This window comes from Vipera berus (assembly GCF_964194415.1).
Source record: "Vipera berus genome assembly, chromosome: Z".
In the NCBI taxonomy this organism is placed as follows: domain Eukaryota; kingdom Metazoa; phylum Chordata; class Lepidosauria; order Squamata; family Viperidae; genus Vipera; species Vipera berus.
Window position 1 is genome coordinate 36187766 of NC_138205.1, and position 27833 is coordinate 36215598.

Consider the following 27833-nt stretch of genomic DNA (forward strand, 5'->3'; position numbering starts at 1 on the left):
TGAGCTCTCGGTAGCCGATCTGGACCAGTTGGCCTCCCAGTCCAGGTTGCTGGCTGAAGACGCCTAATATTTTGCTTCATGCAATGCACCGCCTCCCTTAGCGCGATGCAACGGGCCGGAGGAGGAGGAGCGGCCGCAGCAGCAGCAGAGCCCGGAGGAGGCAGTGGGAGAGGAGGTGACAACGGCGGTGAGGCGGTTGCAGCAGCTGCGGCCTCTTATCGGGTGCTGAGTCGCTTGCTGGGGTACGGCGGAGCAGAGTCAGGCGCAGCCGGCTTGGGGCTGGGCAGAGCTGTTGGAGAGACTGCCGCTATTGCAACTCGAGATCGCGGAAGGGCGGGTGGGTTGCGGGGCTCGCAGCTTCTGGTCTTCCGCCCGGGAGAAACTGGAGAACCTTCGGCAGGGTCCCCAGCCGGCTATCTGCCGCCGCCGCCGCCGCCACTGCCTCAGCCACCGCCGTCGGAGCTCCTGTGCGCTAGGCATCGGTGCGCTCTCCTGGATGCTCCGAAGGGCGATCCAGGAGGAGGACGATGCTGGAGCGGGATGCCGGGTGGCTTCATTTTCTCTCCGGGAGCCGGTCTGGAGTTACACCTGGCGGCTCTGGGTCTTCATCAGGCGCCTTCGACGGTGCTAGGAGGGCTGGGCAAGCCTTCCGGCGATTGCTCCTGCATGAGCCTCTTGCCTCAACCGGCGATGGTCCCGCCGCCCACTCTGTCCCTGTTACCCCCGGGGGAGGAGACCAGCGACGCCCTGCTGGTGCTAGAAGCTCTGGGCCCTGACGAGGAAGATGAGGAGGAGACGGCTGTAGGGCAGGCCGAGCCCTCCAGTAACGCCAGTACGGAGAGCAGCCGCGTTCCGTTACCCGCTGCAGCCCTCCCGGTGTTCGCTGCTGCTGCTACTGCTGCTCCGTCGGCAGGCCCGGCATCCGCCGTTGCTACCCCCCGCCCCAGCTCTTCGGCCCACTCCAGGAAAGGTTCGTTGAAGATTCGCCTGAGTCGCCTTTTCCGCACCAAGAGCTGCAGTGGGCCATCCTGCAACCCCGGGGCCGCCGCTGGAGCACGCCGGATAGGAGAGAGGGAACTTCTACAAGCCGCTACTGCCCCAACCCCCTCGGGCACGGCAGGAAGCCTCCCCGATGTGTCTCAACCTGGCTACCGGGAACAGGACTCGAGCAGGTGAGGAGACGCTGGGCCACTGGAATATGGATTAAGGAAGGAATATTGAGCACTCTGGTGTCCCGTTGCATCAATCTGGCAGGGGGCAGATTGAAAGGGGGGATTAGGGTGGGTAAAGTGGATATGGAAACTGCTGCCTTGCAAGCATCTTCAGCCTCCTTCCCTTTGGCCTAGGTTGTGGAATTGTGTTGTGTAGTCCCAGCTAGCATGGCAACTCCTCAATAGTGCAAATATTGAAGAGAAAATATCTCAAGGCTTCCATATTTTGTGACCATTGGCTGTTTTTGTCCAGAGTTTGAAATTGAAAGGATCCAGTTGTATTTGTGATGTATTCTCAAACCTGTTGGAAGGAATTCACTGATCATATTTCTACCATTACTTGTCATTGGTGGATATGCCTTGCCTTGTATATATTGTCCCATTATTCAGTTTTTGGTATCTCCGGTTAGAAAGGTTTTACTTGGGATCTTTGAGTGTTGCTACTAATCAGCGTAAATAGCGTTTACAATTTGGTTGCCCAGTTGTAAAGAAAAGTAGTAAAACTTTACCTTACATTAAATTAAATAGAAAAATGAGTAAGTTATGACTTTGCATCTGAATGCCAGTTTCATTCTTGGTGAATTTTTCTGTTCAATCCTGTCCAATTCTTGGAGACTTGCCTGGACAAGTCCTTACAGTTTTCTTGGTGACTGATTTGCCATTGCCTCCTTCCTTGAGCTGAGAGAAAGTGGCTGGCCCAAAGTCACCCAGCTGGCTCTGTGCCTAAGGCAGGACAAGAACACATCCTGTTTCTAGCCTGATCCCTCAACCTTTACACCAAACTGGTTCTTTGGTTACATGTTCCTTAGTCCTCTGAAAATGGTCTGAGCCACTTTTCCCAACTGTTTACAGATGTTGTCCTTGAGGGACCTAATATAAAAAGAAATAGGAACCAAGGTTCTTGTCCCACCTCTGCCTGTGCGATTGTGAGTGTGGGGAAAGCTGCAGTGCTGGGGACTGACTTACTTTTTCTTGCAAATTGCAGTATGTGTGTGACACAAATCAGGGTGATAAAAATGATGAAACTTATGTCACAGTATCACAGTGCAACTCAAGCCTTGCATCCAGGGTTGGGAATTTATACATAAGTCAGGTGGTTTATAAAATGCATTTTTTTGTCATTTGTTACCTTCTGCAGATGTCTCTGAAATGACTGAAGGTGGCTTCCTTAACAGAAGGGCCTTTGACAATTTCTAGTAATTTTTGGAAGGATTTGTGATTCTGAGCTTGCTTAAGAAAAAAAACATTCATTCAGAAAAAGTGTTTCTTTCATCCACAGCTCTGAAATGTCAATAAATGAAGACAACCTATTACTATTTCTATGAGATTTCATATTTTCATAGATTGACTTTGCCTGCTGACATAATATTGGTTAGTTTAATCTGTCTACTTTACAGGTTCACGTACCACTTTAAAATATAAACTAACCACAAGCTGTGTTGCTCATCCCGTTTGGGTAAAAGATAATGGGATAGTTTGTGGTTTAATATTTATACAAATTTGCAAGGAAAAGATACTGAATTTTGTAAAGTGCTGACTAAATTTGCTGGCTCTGGAATAAAATACATGCATAGAGTGATGGAATTCACTTGGCTTAGTTGTTTCTTTTTTCAACAAAGTTTTCCATTTTGCTTTTTACAGTATGCTTCTAGATATGTTGGACTGCCATTCTCTTCATTCACTTCTGTTTTGACTCTTATAGTCTTTTAGTTTGGGAAGGAGCCAGGTTGGCAGAGACTGCAATGTGCTACATAAAACTGTTGCTTTTATTTTGTTTACCCTTGATTTGATCAAGGCTATGTGCTATGCTAAAGCCTTTGTTTGTGTGGATCATAACAAACTGTGGCAAGTTCTTAAAGATATGGGCGTACCAGACCATCTTATTTGTCTCTTGAGAAACCTATATGTGGGCCAAGAAGCAACAGTGAGAACTGGACACGGAACCACTGATTGGTTCAAAATTGGGAAAGGAGTCCGGCAAGGCTGTATACTGTCGCCCTGCCTATTTAACTTATATGCAGAGCACATCATGAGAAAGGCAGGGTTAGATGAATCAAAAGTTGGAATTAAGATTGCCGGAAGAAATATCAACAACCTAAGATATGCAGATGATACCACTCTAATGGCAGAAAGTGAAGAACTAAAGAGCCTCTTGCTGTGGGTGAAGAAGGAGAGTGCAAAAGTTGGGTTGAAACTTAACATTAAGAAAACCAAGATCGTGGCATCCGGCCCTCTCAATTCCTGGCAAATAGATGGGGAAGAAATGGAGGTAGTGACAGATTTTATTTTCCTGGGCTGCAAGATCACTGCAGATGGGGACTGTAGCCAAGAAATTAAAAGACGCTTGCTCCTCGGGAGGAAAGCCATGGCAAATCTAGACAGCACACTAAAAGCAGAGACATCACCCTGTCAACAAAAGTGCGTATAGTCAAGGCTATGGTCTTCCCAGTTGCAATGTATGGCAGTGAAAGTTGGACCATAAAAAAGGCTGAGCGCCAAAGAATTGAGGCCTTTGAACTATGGTGCTGGAGAAGACTCCTGCGAGTCCCTTGGACTGCAAGGCGATCAAACCGGTCAGTCCTAGAGAAGATCAACCTTGACTGCTCTTTAGAAGGCCACATCTTGAAGCTAAAACTCAAATACTTTGGCCACCTAATGAGAAGGAAGGACTCACTGGAGAAGAGCCTAATGCTGGGAAAGATCGAGGGCAATAGAAGAAGGGGACGACAGAGAATGAGGTGGCTGGATGGAGTCACTGAAGCAGTAGGCATGAGCTTAAATGGACTCCAGAAGATGGTAGAGGACAGGAAGGCCTGGAGGAACGTTGTCCATAGGGTCACGATGGGTTGGACAGGACTTTGCAGCTAACAACAACAAATGTGCTACTGCTGATTCAAAATAGGGTTCGAATTAATGTGCATCTCCCACATTAATGTTAAATACTTTGGCCAACTAGATTCATAAATTAATGATCAATTGCAAGAATTTGGTTACAGTGGCTGGTTAATTCACACTCAGGCGGATCCTTTATAATCCAGTGTTAAATATATTTTACATGAAGAAGATCTCAGGAATCTTTGATCAGGCACTTGAGCAGTAATGTAGTGTGAAAAAAACAACAACTGTGTCCTTCTTGAAGAATTGTTTCCAGTTACAGCAGAAAGCATTGGGAGCAGAGGTCTTGGGTAGCTCTCTTCTACTCTAATCAGCATGGCCAGTATTTGGAGGTGGCAAGAATTACAAGCCAGAACCTCTTAAGAGAACCTCCTTCCTATATTGAGGAAAATGGGGGCTGCTGAAGTTCTTAGTTGATTTTGAAGGAACCATATTTCCATTCCTGTGACCTGAGATCTCTTTCAGTTCTTGATTTCAAGAATTGAAACACGGACTGGCCCTGGTATAACCTAGGACACATAAATCTATCATAACATGTATAGGGCAAAAAAAAACCCCTGATAAATTAATGCTGCAAAAAAGGCTGCTATTTTCTTAACTGTCCTCATTTGTGCCCTCAAGTCAATGACCACATTTATGAACATGCTAAACTACCTGATTACTAAATCTAGCACTTTGCCTGGGTTGTGGGTCAAACTACCGTATATACTTGAGTATAAGCCGAATTTTTCAGCCCACTTTTTGGGCTGAAAAATTCCACTTCGGCTTATACTCCAGTCAACAAAAAAAACTTACCGAGGACTTGTGCGCGGCCGAGGCTTTGGTGCTTCCGGGATCGCCCGCACCTCTCCCAAGCCACCGCCGTCCGAGACCTGCCGAAGTTTGGGGAGGTTTGGGGAGGTGCGCGCGCACCTCCCCAAACTCCGCGCCTTGCCTGCCTGCTTCTTTCCGCAGCGGAAAGAAGCAGGCAGGCAGGGCGCGGAGGAACGGAGACTTGCCGACGTTTGGGGAGGTTTGGGCGCCTCCCCAAACCTCGGCAGGTCTCCGTTCCTCCGCGCAGACCTGCCGACGTTTGGGGAGGTTTGGGGAGGCGCCCAAACCTCCCCAAAGGTCGGCAGGAGGAACGGAGACCTGCCGACGTTTGGGGAGGTTTGGGGAGGCGCCCAAACCTCCCCAAAGGTCGGCAGGAGGAACGGAGACCTGCCGACGAGCCGCGGCCACACAGGGTATTCCTGTGTATTCAGGCTTGCAAAATGGCGGATCGAGCCTCTGCTGGCGGCAGAGGCTTGCAGAACGGCGGATCGGCTTATACTCGAGTCAATAACTTTTTCCAGTTTTTGGGGGTGAAATTGGGGGTCTCGGCTTATACTCGAGTCGGCTTATACTCAAGTATATACGGTAATTAAGATAGTTTATTCATTTCATTCTGTGTTGTTATCTGGATCTGTAATTAGGCCTTCTCCTTTCTGGACACAGAAGCAGGAAAGTAAAGCACCTATTAAAATGAATCTGCTGCAGCCTCATCTCTTTTTCTTTGATTTCCTTTTTCTGATCTCTCTCTCTCTCTCTCTCTCTCTCTCTCTCTCTCTCTCTCTCTCTCTCTCTCTCTCTCTCTCTGTGTGTGTGTGTGTGTGTGTAAAATGAGGATGAGCACAGACAAATTGACCCTGGCTGTTGTGCCTTTTTGACATGGATGCCATTTCCTCTTTTTTCTTAGACAGCAAAATATCTTGGGATAGCACTTTTGAGTCAGAAGGCTTAGTGTTAATAGAAGTTCAAGCACTGCTAAATAAAGAATTAAATTATTGTGGAAACGTCTATTAATAAAGCCATGCTTCTCTCTGAAATTGGACTTCCAGATTAGCAAAACTGAAAAGTCATGGTTTGGCTTCTTCTTTTCACCCATGATACATTTTGGCTGTGTATATACGTATTCACTCAGGTTATAACAAAAATATTTAGCGTTTATACAACATGCTAAGTTGTTTTTTTTACTGTAATTGTTTAGTGTGGGTTAGTCTGTAGTTTAGTATATTTTGTTCTGGCAAACCTAAAAAAATGAATTAATTCTTAAAACATGTCTGCAAATCTGTATTGGTAGATACTGTATTGGTGAAGAGAGTTCCATCATGGAATGTTCCTTAGTAATCAAAAATTACTAAGGCAAAAGACATGCCCCACTTTGCCAAAGTCTTTGTTTTCTAAGGGAATGAACTGGGTATATATATATATATATATATATATATATATATATATATATATATATATATATATATATATATATATATATATATATATATATATATATATATATATATATATATATATATATATATATATATATATATATATATATATATATATATATATATATATATATATATATATATATATATATATATATATATATATATATATATATATATGGATCCTTGGTTTTTCGGGTTTTTCCCCGCGTAGAACTAAAGGTGTAGGCGCAACGTTTCGACGGAATCCCATCCGTCATCATCAGGCTTTAGCTTCTTTCTTCTGGGAGAAGCATGTGGCTGTTTGTTCCTCTTTTTTAAACTGCCAGAGGGGGTGTGTTCTGTGGAGGTGTGCTCTGATTGGGTAGGGGACCAAGTGTGTTCTGATTGGGTGGGAGTGTGTTTTGAATGGTGGGTGTGTTCTGATTGGGTGGGGGGGTGTTCTGAGTGGATGGGCTGGTCTCAGCTGCCAGCTCCAGACCTGAGCTGGTGAGTTGTGCTGCTTTTGTTCGGCTTCGTGTTTGTGGTGGTGCCATGTTTTTATAGTGGGTGTCAGTTTGCTTATTGTGTGGTTTGGAGGGGTTTAAAGTGGCTGATGTTGCAGCTGTAGTTAGGTTTTTGTTTTGTGGTTGTGTGTCTTTATCGTTGTGGGTTCGGATTTGCTTTTTGAATGGTTGTGTGGTGGTGATGTCATGTGATGTTATCATGAGTTTGGGTCTGGTATCATTCTTGGTGGTTGGGCCTCGTCTGTCAATCAAGGCGGGTTTCCAAATGGCTGGTAGACGAGAGGTATCATCTCGTTTATTCATGCTGTGGGGGCGTTTTTCTATCTCAATGGCTTCTCTGATTATTCTGTTGTTAAAATGTTCAATTTTGGCGATAGTTTTGGTTTTTTTAAAATCAATTTCATGTCCCGTGGCTTCAAAGTGTTGGACCAGGGATGAAGTTTGTTCTCCCTTTCTGAGTGAGTTTTTGTGCTCTTCAATGCGTGCACTTATTCTTCTGTTGGTCTGTCCGATGTATGTGGTGGGGCAGGTGGTGCATGGGATTTCGTATACTCCTTGGTTTTCTAAGCCAATTATGTCCTTGGGGTTTCTTAGGATGGTGGATATTTTTCTGTCTGTGTAGAATGCTGTTTTGATGTTGTGTTTTTGGAGGACCTTGCTGATTCTGTCTGTGGTCCCTTTTAAGTATGGGAGGAGGGCTTTGCCATTTTCTTGTTCTCTGTCTTGGGTTTTTGTGGGTGTCTCTCTTTGGATTAAGTTGGTAATCGTGTTTCTTTGGAATCCATTGGCTGTTAGTACATTGGTGAGAGTGTGTAGTTCGGTTTTTAGGTGTTGTTCGTCAGCTAGGTGTTTTGTTCTGGAGATGAGTGTCTTGGCTACGGAGTTGATCTGTGCTGGGTGGTGGTGTGAGAGTGCGTTCAGATAGCGGTTTGTGTGTGTTTTTTTATGGTAGATAGTGTGTCCTAGGGAGCCGTTGGATTTCTTGTAGACTAAGACATCAAGGAAGGGAAGTTGATTGTTAGCTTCTGTTTCCATGGTGAATTGTATTTTGGGGTGTAGGCTATTGAGGTGTATGAGGAAGTCATCCAGTTTTTCTTTGCCGTGTGGCCAGATTACGAAGGTGTCATCTACGTATCTGAGCCAGAGTTTGGGTTTGTGGTTGGATTTTTCTAGAGCGAGGGTTTCAAAGTGTTCCATGTAGAGGTTTGCGATGACAGGTGAGAGGGGTGATCCCATGGGTGCTCCTTCCATTTGTTTGTATCTTTGTCCATTGTAGATGAAGTATGTGTTAGATAGGCAGTGGTTGGTCAGATCTAGGATGTGTTTTGGGGGGTTGTATTTATTTAGGATAGCTGTCAAGGCTTCTTTGATTGGCACTTGGGTGAAGAGGGATACAACATCGAAGCTCACAAGTAGGTCACAGGGCTGTAAGTTTAGTTTACTTATGATCTCTATGAATTGGAATGAGTTTTGTACGTGTGAGGTGATGGAATTTGCATAAGGCTGTAGTTGTTTGGCAAGAAATTTGGCTAGATTTTGTAGAGGTGAGCCTATGGAGCTGACTATGGGTCTGAGTGGGGTTCCTTCTTTGTGTATCTTGGGCAGACCATAGAGCTTAGGACATCTGGATGATTTTTCTCTGGGAATGATTGTTTTCTGGATCTCTTCACTGATGGGGGTGGCTTTTATTTTTGATTTTGTGGTTTTTTCCAGGTAGGTGGTGGGATCTGTCTTGAGGAGTTTGTATGTGGAGTCTCGGAGTAGGTTGGATAATTTGGTATGGTAGTCAGATGAGTTCATTACCACCGTGGCGTTGCCTTTGTCTGCTGGCAGAATGATTATGCTGGTGTCATTTTTTAGGTTAAGTAGTGCTGTCTGTTCCTCTTTGGGTAAGTTGCTTTTGGGTGGTTTGCTGGTGCAGAGGATGTTGGTAACTTCGAGTCTGATTTTGTTGGCGTCATCAGGGTTAATTTTGGTCAGGCTGGATTCGACTCCGCATATAATGGTTTCCGTGGGAATGTGTTTGGGAGCGACTGCAAAATTAAATCCTTTAGACAGGACGTTGGTTTCGGCTTTGGTGAGAATCCTATCTGAGATGTTGTGCACAGTTTGTTTCATGTGTTGCTGTGGGACAGGAGGGGTTTGTTTCTGGCGTTCCTTTAGTCTTCGGAGTTTATTGGTGTGTGTGTCTGTTTTGTAGGCAGTCTCTGTTTCAGCTCTCCAGACGGCGATTTGTTTGAATTTGTCCCAAAGTGTGGGGTGGATCTGTTGCTGAGTTTGAGGTGAAGTGTGAGGAGGTCTCTGTTGATTCGGTCCAGGAGGAATCTTTTTGTGTGGAGTTCGTTTCTGATTAGGGCCAGTTCTGTTCTTATCAGGATGCGTTTGATGGCTGCAGAGTTGGAGTGGAATTTCAATTGGAAGGATGTGGGGATTAAATTTTGATCTCGGCAGTTGCGTAGGAATGTGAGGTCACACAGAATGGAAGCTCTTCGTACTTCGAGTTTTTCGTAGGTCTTGGTTAGCTGGTAGATTTCCTCCCCGTAGAGGTAAGATATTTGTTTTCTGAGGTTTTCGCGGGTGCCTGTATGTGGATCCTTGGTTTTTCGGGTTTTTCCCCGCGTAGAACTAAAGGTGTAGGCGCAACGTTTCGACGGAATCCCATCCGTCATCATCAGGCTTTAGCTTCTTTCTTCTGGGAGAAGCATGTGGCTGTTTGTTCCTCTTTTTTAAACTGCCAGAGGGGGTGTGTTCTGTGGAGGTGTGCTCTGATTGGGTAGGGGACCAAGTGTGTTCTGATTGGGTGGGAGTGTGTTTTGAATGGTGGGTGTGTTCTGATTGGGTGGGGGGGTGTTCTGAGTGGATGGGCTGGTCTCAGCTGCCAGCTCCAGACCTGAGCTGGTGAGTTGTGCTGCTTTTGTTCGGCTTCGTGTTTGTGGTGGTGCCATGTTTTTATAGTGGGTGTCAGTTTGCTTATTGTGTGGTTTGGAGGGGTTTAAAGTGGCTGATGTTGCAGCTGTAGTTAGGTTTTTGTTTTGTGGTTGTGTGTCTTTATCGTTGTGGGTTCGGATTTGCTTTTTGAATGGTTGTGTGGTGGTGATGTCATGTGATGTTATCATGAGTTTGGGTCTGGTATCATTCTTGGTGGTTGGGCCTCGTCTGTCAATCAAGGCGGGTTTCCAAATGGCTGGTAGACGAGAGGTATCATCTCGTTTATTCATGCTGTGGGGGCGTTTTTCTATCTCAATGGCTTCTCTGATTATTCTGTTGTTAAAATGTTCAATTTTGGCGATAGTTTTGGTTTTTTTAAAATCAATTTCATGTCCCGTGGCTTCAAAGTGTTGGACCAGGGATGAAGTTTGTTCTCCCTTTCTGAGTGAGTTTTTGTGCTCTTCAATGCGTGCACTTATTCTTCTGTTGGTCTGTCCGATGTATGTGGTGGGGCAGGTGGTGCATGGGATTTCGTATACTCCTTGGTTTTCTAAGCCAATTATGTCCTTGGGGTTTCTTAGGATGGTGGATATTTTTCTGTCTGTGTAGAATGCTGTTTTGATGTTGTGTTTTTGGAGGACCTTGCTGATTCTGTCTGTGGTCCCTTTTAAGTATGGGAGGAGGGCTTTGCCATTTTCTTGTTCTCTGTCTTGGGTTTTTGTGGGTGTCTCTCTTTGGATTAAGTTGGTAATCGTGTTTCTTTGGAATCCATTGGCTGTTAGTACATTGGTGAGAGTGTGTAGTTCGGTTTTTAGGTGTTGTTCGTCAGCTAGGTGTTTTGTTCTGGAGATGAGTGTCTTGGCTACGGAGTTGATCTGTGCTGGGTGGTGGTGTGAGAGTGCGTTCAGATAGCGGTTTGTGTGTGTTTTTTTATGGTAGATAGTGTGTCCTAGGGAGCCGTTGGATTTCTTGTAGACTAAGACATCAAGGAAGGGAAGTTGATTGTTAGCTTCTGTTTCCATGGTGAATTGTATTTTGGGGTGTAGGCTATTGAGGTGTATGAGGAAGTCATCCAGTTTTTCTTTGCCGTGTGGCCAGATTACGAAGGTGTCATCTACGTATCTGAGCCAGAGTTTGGGTTTGTGGTTGGATTTTTCTAGAGCGAGGGTTTCAAAGTGTTCCATGTAGAGGTTTGCGATGACAGGTGAGAGGGGTGATCCCATGGGTGCTCCTTCCATTTGTTTGTATCTTTGTCCATTGTAGATGAAGTATGTGTTAGATAGGCAGTGGTTGGTCAGATCTAGGATGTGTTTTGGGGGGTTGTATTTATTTAGGATAGCTGTCAAGGCTTCTTTGATTGGCACTTGGGTGAAGAGGGATACAACATCGAAGCTCACAAGTAGGTCACAGGGCTGTAAGTTTAGTTTACTTATGATCTCTATGAATTGGAATGAGTTTTGTACGTGTGAGGTGATGGAATTTGCATAAGGCTGTAGTTGTTTGGCAAGAAATTTGGCTAGATTTTGTAGAGGTGAGCCTATGGAGCTGACTATGGGTCTGAGTGGGGTTCCTTCTTTGTGTATCTTGGGCAGACCATAGAGCTTAGGACATCTGGATGATTTTTCTCTGGGAATGATTGTTTTCTGGATCTCTTCACTGATGGGGGTGGCTTTTATTTTTGATTTTGTGGTTTTTTCCAGGTAGGTGGTGGGATCTGTCTTGAGGAGTTTGTATGTGGAGTCTTGGAGTAGGTTGGATAATTTGGTATGGTAGTCAGATGAGTTCATTACCACCGTGGCGTTGCCTTTGTCTGCTGGCAGAATGATTATGCTGGTGTCATTTTTTAGGTTAAGTAGTGCTGTCTGTTCCTCTTTGGGTAAGTTGCTTTTGGGTGGTTTGCTGGTGCAGAGGATGTTGGTAACTTCGAGTCTGATTTTGTTGGCGTCATCAGGGTTAATTTTGGTCAGGCTGGATTCGACTCCGCATATAATGGTTTCCGTGGGAATGTGTTTGGGAGCGACTGCAAAATTAAATCCTTTAGACAGGACGTTGGTTTCGGCTTTGGTGAGAATCCTATCTGAGATGTTGTGCACAGTTTGTTTCATGTGTTGCTGTGGGACAGGAGGGGTTTGTTTCTGGCGTTCCTTTAGTCTTCGGAGTTTATTGGTGTGTGTGTCTGTTTTGTAGGCAGTCTCTGTTTCAGCTCTCCAGACGGCGATTTGTTTGAATTTGTCCCAAAGTGTGGGGTGGATCTTGTTGCTGAGTTTGAGGTGAAGTGTGAGGAGGTCTCTGTTGATTCGGTCCAGGAGGAATCTTTTTGTGTGGAGTTCGTTTCTGATTAGGGCCAGTTCTGTTCTTATCAGGATGCGTTTGATGGCTGCAGAGTTGGAGTGGAATTTCAATTTCAAATACAATTCACCATGGAAACAGAAGCTAACAATCAACTTCCCTTCCTTGATGTCTTAGTCTACAAGAAATCCAACGGCTCCCTAGGACACACTATCTACCATAAAAAACACACACAAACCGCTATCTGAACGCACTCTCACACCACCACCCAGCACAGATCAACTCCGTAGCCAAGACACTCATCTCCAGAACAAAACACCTAGCTGACGAACAACACCTAAAAACCGAACTACACACTCTCACCAATGTACTAACAGCCAATGGATTCCAAAGAAACACGATTACCAACTTAATCCAAAGAGAGACACCCACAAAAACCCAAGACAGAGAACAAGAAAATGGCAAAGCCCTCCTCCCATACTTAAAAGGGACCACAGACAGAATCAGCAAGGTCCTCCAAAAACACAACATCAAAACAGCATTCTACACAGACAGAAAAATATCCACCATCCTAAGAAACCCCAAGGACATAATTGGCTTAGAAAACCAAGGAGTATACGAAATCCCATGCACCACCTGCCCCACCACATACATCGGACAGACCAACAGAAGAATAAGTGCACGCATTGAAGAGCACAAAAACTCACTCAGAAAGGGAGAACAAACTTCATCCCTGGTCCAACACTTTGAAGCCACGGGACATGAAATTGATTTTAAAAAAACCAAAACTATCGCCAAAATTGAACATTTTAACAACAGAATAATCAGAGAAGCCATTGAGATAGAAAAACGCCCCCACAGCATGAATAAACGAGATGATACCTCTCGTCTACCAGCCATTTGGAAACCCGCCTTGATTGACAGACGAGGCCCAACCACCAAGAATGATACCAGACCCAAACTCATGATAACATCACATGACATCACCACCACACAACCATTCAAAAAGCAAATCCGAACCCACAACGATAAAGACACACAACCACAAAACAAAAACCTAACTACAGCTGCAACATCAGCCACTTTAAACCCCTCCAAACCACACAATAAGCAAACTGACACCCACTATAAAAACATGGCACCACCACAAACACGAAGCCGAACAAAAGCAGCACAACTCACCAGCTCAGGTCTGGAGCTGGCAGCTGAGACCAGCCCATCCACTCAGAACACCCCCCCACCCAATCAGAACACACCCACCATTCAAAACACACTCCCACCCAATCAGAACACACTTGGTCCCCTACCCAATCAGAGCACACCTCCACAGAACACACCCCCTCTGGCAGTTTAAAAAAGAGGAACAAACAGCCACATGCTTCTCCCAGAAGAAAGAAGCTAAAGCCTGATGATGACGGATGGGATTCCGTCGAAACGTTGCGCCTACACCTTTAGTTCTACGCGGGGAAAAACCCGAAAAACCAAGGATCCACATACAGGCACCCGCGAAAACCTCAGAAAACATATATATATATATATATATATATATATATATATATATATATATATATATATATATATATATATATATATATATATATATATATATATATATATATATATATATATATATATATATATATATATATATATATATATATATATATATATATATATATATATATATATATATATATATATATATATATATATATATATATATATATATATATATATATATATATATATATATATATATATATATATATATATACTTCTCCGAAGACTCAGGGCGGCTTACAAGCTTAGCAGTAGCCTTCATTCTATGTATATGCCTGCTTATTAGGGCTTTCACACACACCCCAAGCGGCATTATTACAAAGTCAGCTTAATTGCCCCCAACAATCTGGGTCCTCATTTTACCTACCTCGGAAGGATGGAAGGCTGAGTCAACCTTGAGCCTGGTGGGATATATATATGGACCTTTGGTCATTCGGGTTTTTTCCCGCGTAGAAATGAAGGTGTAGGCGCAACGTTTCGACGGAATCCCATCCGTCATCATCAGGCTGGTGGCTTCTGCTTCCTTCTTCTGGGAGAAGCATGTGGTAGTGGCTGTTTGTTCCTCTTTTTTAAACTGCCAGAGGGGGTGTGTTCTGTGGGTGGAGGTGTGCTCTGATTGGGTGGCGGATTAAGTGTGTTCTGATTGGGTGGGAGTGTGTTTTGAATGGTGGGTGTGTTCTAAAAAAGAGGAACAAACAGCCACTACCACATGCTTCTCCCAGAAGAAGGAAGCAGAAGCCACCAGCCTGAGGATGACGGATGGGATTTCGTCGAAACGTTGCTCTTACACCTTCAATTCTACGTGGGGAAAAACCCGAATGACCAAAGATCCACATACAAACACCCGCGAAAACCTCAGAAAACACATACATACATACATACATACATACATACATACATACATACATACATACATATATATATATATATATATATATATATATATGGAAAATGAATTTGTTTTTCTTTCTAGTTTATTGAGGTGCTGTATCTCAGATGACATGTGAAGAGTGGACAAGCTGGTACAATATTATTTGACTTCATGTTTAATTATCTTAAAAAGTTTGTATTTGTAATAAGTGTGATGTTGTTGGAACATATTTAGTTCCCATCCTCTTTCACTGATTTGAGTTGGATTTCAGCAGTGTGGTGCTACTCATCTGTGATTTAACCTTGGCTTTCTTGACATTGGGGCAGCTTAAAAATATTGTAGACTACAGAGAAAGAAAAAGTAAAGCCACTTTTCAGTACATGTGCTCAGTCCTTCCTCCCTTCCTCTCTGCATTATAGAGGTTGGTTTTTTTTAAGTTGCTCTATAGATTTTTCACTTTTTAATTGTTTTCCCCCCCCTCTTTGGTGATAATAGAAAAATGGAACATAAATTAAAATAATAAATGGGCAGCCTGATGTCCAAATAATTGATTTCTTCAGAGCTAACCTCCTCCATTCTTTTTATAGATAAGAGGTAATAAAGGGAAGAGTTTATGCTATAGTTGAATCAGATCTTATTGTGGATATAGATAAAAGGAGAGATGAATGCAAACGTATCTTTATTTATAGACTCTTTTGTCTGTATTTTTGTAGAAAACAAAGATTGATGCGAACACAAAGTGCCTTTTCTCCAGTTGCTTTTGGTCCCCTCTTCACAGGTGAGTGTTGAACTTGAGGCTTCACTATTATTGAAGGAAGCCCTATATTTTTACTCAAGTTTGCATACATAATATGTTGCTATTAGACTTTGAGTAATGCTATTGATTAAAAAATAGCTAGTTTTGGAGCGATTCTGATTTTTTTAACAAAAATATTAACAAATATCATGAATATATTATATATTTTCTCATCCACAAAGTCTTCTGTAGAATAGCTTTCCCCAACCTGATAATATTCAGGTATTGAACTGCATGTCTGATAATCCACAGATGTCATAGGGGAAGACTGTCTTAGGGTTTCTCTTAAAGAACCTATCCCAATGTCACAGAAGGTTCACAGAATAAATTGAATGAGAGATTGTCTAGCTGTTTCAACTTTTCCCCAATATCAAGTCCATCATAAAATAGAATATTAGTAGCTGTTGCTATGTATTGGTCTCTCTCCTAGAATACAAAAGAGTCCTGTTGCCCAAACTGGGATAGCAACTGCCTAACTGCCTAATATCTGATTTCTAATAAAGCATGTCCTTCTTTTTAGCTGAAGACACAAACACCTAACTGAAATCAGCTGAGATTACATGGAATCACTTCAGATTAAAATACATATACCAGTGTCATGAAGATTCCCATAGAATCCCAAATCTATCATAGAATTAGAGCCAAGGAAACAGGAAGAAGAAAATGTTTCTAATTTCTAAGTAATATAATAGCAAGCAGGGCATGTCCTGGAGAATTTGTGGTAAATTCCAACAATATTAAGGTGAAAATTTTAAAAGCATCTTTTCCTTCTGGACAGATGACATGGTTGGAATCCACAGAGCATACTATAATTCCAGATCCAAGGACATGATTTGGTTACACAGTTTTGCATAAAGAGCACACATTAATCTTTCCAAGAAAACTATACATACATACATACATACATACATACATACATACATACATATATATATATATATATGTCAAATGCTTGTTAACTATTTTAGATTACCTTGCTAGGCCCCAAACATGGGACAAATCTTTATTTCCTGTGTCAGCCTAACCTGAAGGCCATCGACAGGCAGTAGTCACACCGGTGACAGCTCATATTTGTGTACTCACCAGTTGTTGATATATTGGGGCAATATTGAGACCTGGCTTTGAAATTTGGAAACTATCTGCCTTCTGTCTGTTCCAGGTAGCCATTTAGCTCTGGTTGTTCTTGAATCTTTCTTTCCTTCAGCTTTTGCATATGTCTGGGGACTCAGGGATGGTGAATTATGGTCAGCGTTTCAAGGTGCTTGGCGTTTTGTACCTACTAAGTATTTGGATTGCAGACATAAATCCAGAAGCTGTTCTCAATATTGGATACATTGCTGTACCATATGATAGGAGTATCTTTTCTTCAGTGTGAGGTAGAATATTATACAGGTGGTCCTTGATTTACAATCCCAATTGAGCCCAATTTTTTGAAATATATTTTATTGATTTTTTACAATAACAATCTTTAGTGCTTGGTAAACAGTATGTTGTCTGAGTTCATATATTTTAAAAACAATAATTAATTTCTATAGTTCCATAATCAATATATTGATTAATGATACATTGCTTAGATCTTCTCTTCTTCCAGTAGTATTCTTCTTTTGTCAACATTAAACAAATATAGTTCTGTATCAAATATTTTTGATACATACAAAGTTGTATATAAGTATTTTTCTTGTGTTTGTACAAATAACAGTAACATCAGCATATAACATCTTTTCTGATCAGCCTATATTTCAATTGTATTTATTAAAGTTATCTTGTTAAGTCATTAGGCTACTGCTAAGCTTGTAAGTCGCCCTGAGTCTTCGGAGAAGGGCGGGATATAAATGGAATTAAAATAAAATAAAATAAAATAAATTATATGTCCTGTTTTCAAGATTCTTATTTAAGCTTAATTTCCCCACTGTATTCAAACCATTCTTAACAGTCATAATTTTCTCAAAGTTAATTACCTTTAAATATTCATACTTTCCATTCACATACACTATCCCAATATTTTTACATTTCATATATTATAAAAAATACTATACTATTGTATATCTTGTTCCTCTTACTGTAGAGCTCCTTTATATCCATAATTTATCTATTCTTTTAACCAGTGCTTTTTTTGTAAAAGAAAAAGGTGCCAGAACTCACACATGTCACACAACCTGCCTTGCCTACTCTACAAGGTTGCATCCAAAAAAGGTGCTGGAACTCCGTTCTGAGTGTTCTATGAGAAAAAAAGCCCTGGTTTTAACCATAGTCAAACAAGTGACTAATCATATAGTACTCCATCTGGTAAATCGAGTCAAATCTCTAGATTCATGAGCCCAAAATTTCTGCTGCTAAATGAGATAGTTGTTAAGTGAATTTTGCCCTATTTTACATCACTTGTTAATGAATCTGGCTTCCCCATTAACTTTGCTTGTCAGAAGGTCGTAAAAGATGATTGAATGACCCCAGGTCACTGCAATCATCATACACATGAATCAGTTGCCAAGTGTCTGAATTTTGATCACATGACCATGGGGATGTTGCAGTGGTCATAAGTATGAAAAATGGTTATAACTCACTTTTTTCCAGTGCCGTTGTAACTTCAAATGATTACTAAATGAACTATTGTAAGTCTGGGATTACCTGTATTTCCCCAGCCCAACTCATAAAGGTGTTTTCTTTGTGAGGATTGTCTTTGCTATTTGTGGTTATAAACAAAAATCTGCTGGTCAAGGCTGTGTCTTCTTTGCTCCTTAAATCTTTTGGAAATAAGCTGTGGATATTCACATACATATATGAAATACAAGACTATTCTGTGCCTTCAGATACAGATTAAATACAGTTTCAAGTCCAGTATTTGGCCCAGATATTCCCTTAGCAAAACTTGCTTCAGCAAGTTTGAGAGTCAGCTAAATCCTCGAGTTTAATTATTCATAAGCAAGGGAAATGAACATACTTACATAATGGCTTTTGGCTCTAAAAATGGCCCACAAGATAGCTCATGAGACAAAGAATATTAAAAGATAACAATCTTTTACAATCTTTTCAGTATTCGGCTGAATTAAAATCTTCTGTTTTCAGTTAAATTCCTTAAAATGAGTTGACACATGTGACTGTCCAAAGTCATGGCAGGTGAAAGTACCTTATTTTCCTTTGGAAGGGACTTGTGCTACCACAGAAAGGCTCTGTTTTATATTCCTATTAGGCAATTATTTCGATTGATATAGAAAGATCTCTGACAGCTGATCAATTTCTTAATCACTAACATCTGAAATACATAGCTCGGAAAGCAATCTGGTTGCCGTTCATTTAACTGATCATAGTTTTGGACACACAATGCGTGTCTACATGGTAGGAAATTTAATTAGGATTCAACCATGACATATGCCTGGGGTCAGAGATTGCTCTGTCTGGTGATATTGGACCTGCACTTCTGACATAAACAATAACTCTCAAATGTGCTAGAGGTGAAGTTACATTTGCATTAAGGCTGCAAAGCATTTTTTCTTCCCCCCCCCCTCTCTCTCCAGGTGAGACAGTATCGCTGGTAGATGTTGATATCTCTCAGCGTGGCCTGACATCGCCACATCCTCCCACACCTCCACCTCCTCCACGACGAAGCCTCAGCCTTCTGGGTACTGCTTGCTTCTTTTTCTGCCTTCTTTCCAAACTGTGTTTCCATTAGCATCTTTCTGCAGAAAAGGAGGATGGCCATATTCTTCACCCTTGAGACAATACGTTTGAATACAGATAGTCCTCATTTAGTGACCACTCTTGGGAATGACGTCACAGTCACTAAGTAAACTGCAATCATGCTTATGATCTTACTTCAGCTTTCTTTCCAACTTGAGAAAGTTGTAAATGGAAGTTGTAAAGTCACTTTTTCATTACTGTCATAACTTCATATGGTGGCTATATGAGGCAGTCACTAAAGAAGGACTACCATTAAGTGGATTTCCTTGGAATTCTTTATACCATACAATCCAATCTCATTTTTTTAAAAAATGGGAATGATGTCAAAGCAGTAACTTGGCATATATTCTCAGTTCTGTAATTATTGTTTTTTTTTCCTTTTCCCAAATCCTAAGATATGCAGTCCACATTCAGAACTAAATTCTTCAGCTCTATAAATCACGTCAATCTGCACATTTTTCACAGCTCTGCTTCTGCTAGCCATGGCGTGAAGGACACTAACGGCGCTTTTGCTTCTCTTTCTGAAGCTTTGGCTTAGTACTCCCTTTAGTTTCTCAGATTCTGTCTAGCCTTTTCTTTGTCTTTTTTTAATCCTGTGTGTTCTGTACCAGCCTGCTACCGGCCCTACAGAAAAGGCAGGGACAACCCCTTTACAAATGGCAAGAGGCTGGAATTAAGCCTGCCAAATTTATTAAGATAAAACAGAGCAAAACAAGACATCAACCATGAAACAGGAGCTATGAAACAGGAACTAATCAAGCGGTTGCCTTCAGCAAACCAGCCCTCCCACGCATTCCCCTTTTATACAGTTCAGGGCGTGGCTTCTCTCTGCCTCCTTCCGAGGTGCCCCATTGCCTTCCTCTGTTTACTCCTGATTGACTGCCTCCTGCGTTGGGCGTCCTTGAACAGGGCCAGCTGTGGGTCATCTTCATCCACGCTGTCAGGCTCACACAGCTGGGTCTCCGTGGTGACCAGGTGGGAGGGGCCTGGCTGAGAGCTCTCATCAGCAAGATCTTCAACCCCCTCAGCAAGCTCTTCAACACCCCCCTCCTCCTCTGAGTCATCCGACCCAACTGCCGAACTCACAACACTATGTGGACAGTAAGAAGGTCTACTCATTTATGTCTTATGCTGGTTAATGCTGCAATAAAATTATATGAAGTGAATTATTTGTAATCTTGTGCTTCCGCCTTTAACGGTTCTGAGCATTTGAAGCCACCCAGGGAACATTATTTACTTATATTGAACTAGACAATATTTTATAACTAGAGGAATCAATAAAATTTGGTTTGCCCAGAGATGCATCACAATTATAGAAGCAGTAGGACTGGAATTACTGATTTTTTTAAAAAAATATTTAATGTGATAGGGAGGCTTTTTAATTAATTAATAAATATATATTATAAAGCCTACCACATTAATTTTTTTTTAAAAAAATCAGTAATTCCAATCCTACTGCTTCTGTGTATGTGTGTGTGTGTGTGTGTATTCTTAATAATTCAGTGGATAAGCACTGAAAGAAAGTCATATGTGCAAGTGAATCGGGGCAGGGAGCTGTTTGCAGAAATCACGGAAGGGAGTCAAGGGAAACCCAGGCATAGCACAGAGTGGCCAATCACAAGCAAAGAGGGTGGAGAAAGAGGACACAGAGAACAAGGAAATACAAATACCAACAGCTATGACATTGGATGAGGAACAACAAAAGAAAACAAGATCAGTTAAGGTAGTCAAACCAAAACAGATAGGGAGGAGAAAGATTAAACAAAGGGACAGTAAGACCAGATTGCAAGGAAAGCGATGTGAGACAGTCAAAACAATCACAATTGGCTAGAGCAAGGTCCATCATGCGGCCAATGAGCAGAGGACGGAACCAAACAGGCTTACCAACGGTTTTTCAAACCTTCAATGCTTTCTCTGATGACGCTGGCAGAGGACCAGCGAAAGCTTAGATTAGGTAGATATGCTTTAAATGGTTACTTTTTATTGCTTATTATGATCTTTTAGTGATAAACGACTGTTTTTTATCCATCCCGGTGTTTGAAGATTCTATACTTTAAATACACACACACACACACACACACACACACACACACACACAAATATAAATATAAAATCCAGAATGTTGATAGATGTAAGATGAGATAGCCCTGACAATATTTCTTCTTGAATGGTGGCATTTAATGTAATAGTTGCCAACTAGATGTGAATAACTTGCACAAGTTTGTCTATGCACATATTTTTATTTATGTAGCCAGCAAAGATGGATGTTCAGATGCTCAGAGAAAGGGAGCCCAGCATGAGCCTGTCTTTTACTCTGTTGCTTTTCATATCTCCTGGACCGTGTAACCTTTTTGGTTCTTTTTCTAGACGATATCAGCGGGACACTGCCTGCATCTGTCTTAGTGAATCCGATGGGGTCTTCATCGCTCCAGTCTTTTCCGCTGCCTCCACCGCCTCCACCACATGCCTCTGGTCAGTTCAGCTTTGCTCCTAAAGTTTTCCTGAATTTCCATGGTAAATGTTGCTAGTTGCTGGGCTTTTAGATTGAATTGCTGAATTTGGGGGCTCGACAGCATCCAGGGAACAGGGCATATGAAATAATTCCATGAAATGTCAAAATGAATCCATTTTCTTTCCTTTTCCAGAGGCATTTCCCCGGATACTCCCAATCAGAGCATCCGAAGCGGTACATAGTCAATCTGCACAGCACCTTCAGTGCCCTCTTTATCGACCTGATTCAAGCAGTTTTGCAGCTAGCTTACGAGAGTTGGAAAAAGTAAGGCTTTTACTTATTTATTCAGTAACGGTCCTCAAGCTGCTTTTCTTTTTTCTGATGATACTTTGAAAACAAAGAGCTAAAGTCAAGAGGGCTGACAACTGAATGGATTTGCAGGATATGCGCTACTGGTGTGCAAGATGAAAACTGGTTCGCTCTCTACATGGGGCTGCCCTTGAGGACTACTTGGAGGCTCCAGCTGGTGCAGAATGCGGCTGCGCGAGTGGTGGGGGTTTCCCAATACTCCCATGTAACACCTCTACTCGGCCAGCTGCATTGGCTTCCGGTTGTCCTCCGGGTAAGATTCAAGGTGCTGGTTATGACCTATAAAGTCCTAAATGGCATGGGTCCGGGTTACTTACGGGAGCACCTGTGGCCGGCATCAACTTCCCTTCGTCCAGTGCGCTCCCACAGAGAGGGCCTCCTTAGGGTGCCATCGGTCAAAGAGTGTCGACTGGCGGCCCCCAGGGGGAGGGCGTTCTCTGTGGGCGCGCCAGATCTTTGGAACCGTTTACCGGTCGAGCTCCGGATGGCTCCCGACCTTCGCTCCTTCCGACGTGACCTAAAAACATATTTATTTGAACAAGCCGGCCTGGTCTGATGGGTTTAGGGGTATTTTAATATTATTGTATTAACTTATTGAATTGGGCTGTAGTATTTAATATTTTTTTTAACTTTTGTATATTGTATTTTATTGTATTGCCCTGTACACCACCCTGAGTCCTTCGGGAGAAGGGCGGTATAGAAATTAAATTATTATTATTATTATTATTATTATTATTATTATTATTATTATTATTATTATTATTATTATTATTATTATTATTATTATTATTATTATTATTATTATCTACACATGGCCCTGTTGCTTTGCTGTTTATTTTGCTGTTTAGTACAGTGTCAGTTTGCATATTCAATATAAATAAAGGGGAGAACACATCAGGCAATGTTGGATCAATGAATCTTGCTTTGTTTAAAAAAGCTGTTCTGCAAAATAGAACGCTATGTTTCAAAATGTCAAAGATGATGGTTAATTTTTTGTCATCTGGAAGGAAACGGGCAGATGTTAGTCTTCTGGCTCAAAGTGAGGGATTGCCAGTTGCCACGCTGGCTTGAAATTCTGGCAGGTCAACTGCAGGTATCCGTTTGGATAATTAGGCTATATTTTAGCATTCTGAGCATCTGTAATTGGTTCTTTTAAAAAAAAAATGCTCCAATGTTTGAATTTTCTTTAAATGTTGGAATCAGATTCTTAGATAAATTATTGAATGAATATTTTCGTAAATCAGTGTGGATGGTACTGGGGCCCTATGAACTGGGAAGATGCCGAGATGAAGTTAAAGGGGAAGCCAGATGGATCGTTCCTGGTTCGTGACAGCTCTGATCCTCGCTACATTCTGAGCCTCAGCTTTCGATCACAGGGTATTACCCATCACACTAGAATGGAGCACTACCGAGGTGAGTGGAGCATTGGGCGCATTAGGGTGATTTCCTACTTAGTTCAAAAGGGAAGGATTTGCCTAGGTTCACTTAATGAATTATTGTGGAATGTGATTTTCAAACCTGGATCTCTCAATGCCAGTATTGTGTCTGATGGTTATATTTTATTTACGTAAGCTTGTGCAAAGCCAGTCTCCACATACCATGCACGTCACCCCTTATACTTCCTCATTCCATAATGGACCTGTTCTTCTTGGCTCAGGAACCTTTAGTCTTTGGTGCCATCCGAAGTTTGAAGATCGTTGCCAGTCTGTGGTGGAGTTTATTAAACGTGCTATCATGCATTCCAAAAATGGAAAATTCCTTTATTTCCTGCGATCGAGAGTGCCAGGTAATTGTGTGTGTGGGGGGGGGTTGTGTGTGCTCACGTGTGTCTTTGTGTGTATTGGAGGCAACTCAGGTAGCTCTTAGATATTCTTTTGTCGTGATATTTATTAACCAAGATATAGAATGAGCAGCAATTATTTTTAGCTTTTGTTGGTAAAAACATATATTCCCCCCAAACAGTAAAGTTATTCTGAAATATCCAGCAGGACAGAATGCTCTGACTTCCAGAATAAATTATTCCAGGCAATAGTTGACTGTATGGAATGGATTGTAAAGTAAAAGTGCTTCAGATATACTTGAAGATCTGGTTTATCCTGTTCCTGAAGCCATTGTAACATTGCCATACATGCATTTCCATTAGACATTTTTAACTGGCCTGCTGGTTAAAATAATTTGGGAATGTGGAGTTGTACAGTATTTCTCCTTCACTTGCTTCAAAGGCTGAAATATAACCCAAGGATGAAGCACTTTTGGCCCTTCACTTTTGGCTTACAGCTTTCAATCTCCTTGGTAATCAGCTACGTTGCACTTGAGTGGAAATTCTCTCAAATAGCAGTGAATTAATCTACAACTTTTGACACAGAAATTATAGGTGTTTCATTGACCCAAAAGTTGTTCTTCCAATGACATCATACACAGGTCATATTATTCAGTTAGAGAAAGATGAATCAAATAAGCATGTTTCACAATTGTAAAGAACTTGAATGTATAAGGGGAAATGAGCAAAATTCAAATGCCCTGAATCCCAATATTTTTTTATACATGTAAATCCTCGACTTAAAACAGTTCATTTAATGAAGTTACAACGGCACTAAAAAAAGGTGACTTTTTTCACACTTGTGACTGTTGCAGCATACCCATGGTCACGTGATTTACATTTGGGTGCTTGACAGTTGGTTCATATTCATGACAGTGGCAGTGTCCTTGGGTCATGTGGCCATCTTTTGCAACCTTCTGACAAGCAAACTCAATGAGAAAGCCAGACTCACTTGACAACCGTGTTACTAATTTAACAAGTGTAATGATTCTCTTAACAAATGTGGCAAGAAAGGTCGTAAAATGGGATAAAACTCACTTAGCAACATAAATTCTGTGGTTGTACATCAAGGACTACCTGTACTTAAAAACAACAACAAAAATAATAATGCTACAGGAAGCTCTCAGTGCTGAGAGTCACTTGTTGGGATGGGGGCAGGCATACAAATTGAAGAAATAAGACTCAAGTAACTTATATTCAAATCTTACATCTCTCTCCCATCCATAGGGCATAATGGATTTAGAACCACTTTTTTATAATGGATTTAGAACCACTTTTTTTCAGTGGAAGAAGCTGACTCAGGAATTCTGGGAGTTGAAGTCCATGAGTCATAAAAGAGCCGAGGTTGCCTACCCCTGGTATATCTCAATATTAGACTGTATGGAGTCAGGTCTCCACCAGAGGGCAGCATAATGATCAGTTCAGACAACAGCTGCAGGATTCCAGCATTTGCTGTTTTCCCTTATCCTGAGAAAAATATTTCTCAATTGTTGCTGTTATGTTTTCTTATAACCTGATGTCTGCCTTTTTTTTTTTAAATTTACAGGTCTCCCTCCAACTCCTGTCCAACTTCTGTATCCGGTCTCTAGGTTCAGCAATGTCAAGTCACTACAGCACCTCTGCCGGTTCCAGATAAGGCAACTGGTCCGTATCGATCACATTGCAGAGCTCCCGCTTCCCAAGTAGGTCCCCTTTTTGCTTTGTGCTCCTTTCAGCTCTGACTGGCTAAAGAATCAGATCTGTTGCTTTGTCCAACTCATGATAAAATTAGTAGTGTCGGTCAGTTTGGCACAACATAAAAAAAATACAATAGCTGTTTCTCTATATTAATGGAGAGGTTGTAGGGTGGTGGATGCATAGAACAAAAGTCTTCAAAAATCCTGTTCAGGTGTTGGAACAAACTGTTTTGACCTTGCTGTTTGGAAGTTGTTTCACTGTGAAACGTTGTTAGAAATTTCACAACAAGGTTGAAACACCTTCAGAAAGATTATGACAACCAGTTAAGCGGGAGAAAGAGAGATGATAAGTTTCTCGAGGGAACCAGGAACTAAACAGGTCTGTATATGCTGCAAGCACCAAAAGGTTAAGGTATCTTTATAAAAAATGTTTATTTCCTTTAAAATCTTTGAGCATAATTTTGCAAGCTCTCATATTAGAATGCAGTTGATCTTGGCCATTTTTATACACTCAAAACATCCCTGCCCAAAGATTTGTTAGATGAAGATCTGTAGAGATAGTTAGGAGTGTTGCAAACTCAATTTTTCTGGACTCCCTAATTAAAAGAGAGGGAGAGATTCATCAGTCTATTTACTTGGAATGTCTATTCTGATTTCTTGGACCTCCAAAATTTACTGGAATCTCCTTTCCCTTCCCTGATCAGGCCTCTGATTGCATACATTCGCAAGTTCTACTACTATGACCCTCAAGAGGAAGTGTATCTCTCACTGAAGGAGGCCCAGCTGTTTTCCAAACAGAAACAAGAAGCAGATTCTTCTACGTAGTGAGAGTTCTTGTCTGTCATGCTGCTGTCACTGATGGTAATACCGTGTTTCCCCGAAAATAAGACCCAACTGGAAAATAAGCCCTAGCATGATTTTTCAGGATGTTTGTATTATAATCCCCACCCCAAAAATAAACCCCAGTTAAAATCATCAGCCAGACGGACGCATTTAGTACCGTATTTCCCCCAATATAAGACCTAGCCAGAAAATAAGCTGTAATGTGTCTTTTGAAGCAAAATTTAATACAAGACCTGGTTTTATTTTGGGGGAAACACGGGGTATAACATTGTAAATTAGAAGATTTCCGTTTTCTCTCTTTTTTCTCTCTCTCAATCTTAAGGGGTTTTAGTTTGATTGTTCTTTCATATCCTGTATTGGAAGCTTTGCATATAGTCTATATTTAAAAAACAAAAAACAAAAAAAACCCAGTTTCAGCTGTGCAGTTAAGCACAGTTGTATAGATAGGTAGCCCTCGACTTAATAACGGACTTAATAATTTCCCATGCTAAACAAGGCAGCTGTTAAGTGAGATCTGCCTGATTTTACAACAGCAACTGCGGCCAGTTGTTAAGCAAATCACTGCAGTTGTTAAATGGATTCCAGCTTCCCATTGACTTTATTTGTTGGGAAGCCAGCTGGGAAGTTCGCAAATAGTGACCCTACAACCCCAGGGTCCTTCAGTCATTGTAAATACATGCTAATTGCCAAGTGCTTAAATTTGCGATCTTGTGACTGTGGGGATGCAGCAAAAGTTATAGGTGTGAGGACTTGGTGGTAAGTTACTTTTTTTGAATGCTGTTGTATCTTGGCACAGTCACGAAACGAACGGTTGTTAGTCGAGGACAACCTATATTTACTCATTTTCCATTACAGAAGCCTAGTCCCCTAGTCTACCAAAAGTTTTTCCTGCATTGATATAATGCAAGCTTCCCTTGATAACTTTGGATATGTTGACAGGCTTACAATTATAAGAGCTAGAATGTGCATTTTGGATTTTAAAGCAAAGTGAATGTTAGAGTTCAAAACCAGTCCGCATGTACCTAATTATAAGCACACAGCGCATCTAGCATTATAATTCAATCTTGGATATGCAGAAAGAAAGACATGCTACATTTTTGTCCTTAACAATGTCTACACACTTTGGGGGGAGGGGGGGAGGTTTCACCTCCCACCCATCTTTCTATTTCCCATCTCCAAATTAGGAAATGGGTCACCAGTATCCTGTAGCTGGGGAAGCTGCACTGGAAAAGACTCCTGGTGTTTCCTTTCTGGCTGTCTTGGGCCTCCGGAAAAGAGTCCCGGGCTTGAACAGAAGCACAACTGTGCACAGAAATGGGCACCCATGACCCCACCTGGTTCCAAAAAAGAAGTTGGAATCCACTGAAGCTGGACTGTAGGCTCCTTAAAGAATGAAGAATGTTATTTTTCTTGTCAAATTTCTATTTTTGGGGTGCTTTTTTTCTATCCATATTTTCCAACATGGGAAATTATGAGCCAGTTTAACGTTTTGTTTACCTTTTGGCATTTGGGGGGGTGGAGGGTGAGATTGCCACTGTCTCCAAGATTTAATGAGCAAAGCTTGCTCCCAGTTCCTGTGTCTTTGAGAATGCTGCTTTCGGAAGAAAGGTCTGAACTCCAGCTGCATTTGGTGGTATAAAATAGTTGTTTGGGAGGGTTGAGCTTTTCTTCGCTTGGAGGTATGTCAGCTGAAGCTG

At 41.7% G+C, this 27833-nt stretch overlaps 1 protein-coding gene across 1 annotated transcript; it reads left to right on the forward strand.

Moving 5' to 3' along the window:
• On the forward strand, nucleotides 1-27475 carry SOCS7 (suppressor of cytokine signaling 7). The gene is made up of 10 exons (XM_081346437.1): nucleotides 1-1172; nucleotides 15220-15284; nucleotides 18815-18919; nucleotides 21345-21449; nucleotides 21623-21753; nucleotides 23043-23211; nucleotides 23456-23584; nucleotides 25164-25299; nucleotides 25998-26154; nucleotides 27321-27475. The coding sequence occupies exons 1-9, from the start codon at nucleotides 79-81 to the stop codon at nucleotides 26116-26118; spliced, it is 2055 nt and encodes a 684-aa protein (XP_081202563.1). The 5' UTR covers nucleotides 1-78; the 3' UTR covers nucleotides 26119-26154; nucleotides 27321-27475.
• Nucleotides 27476-27833: the final 358 nt, after the last annotated feature.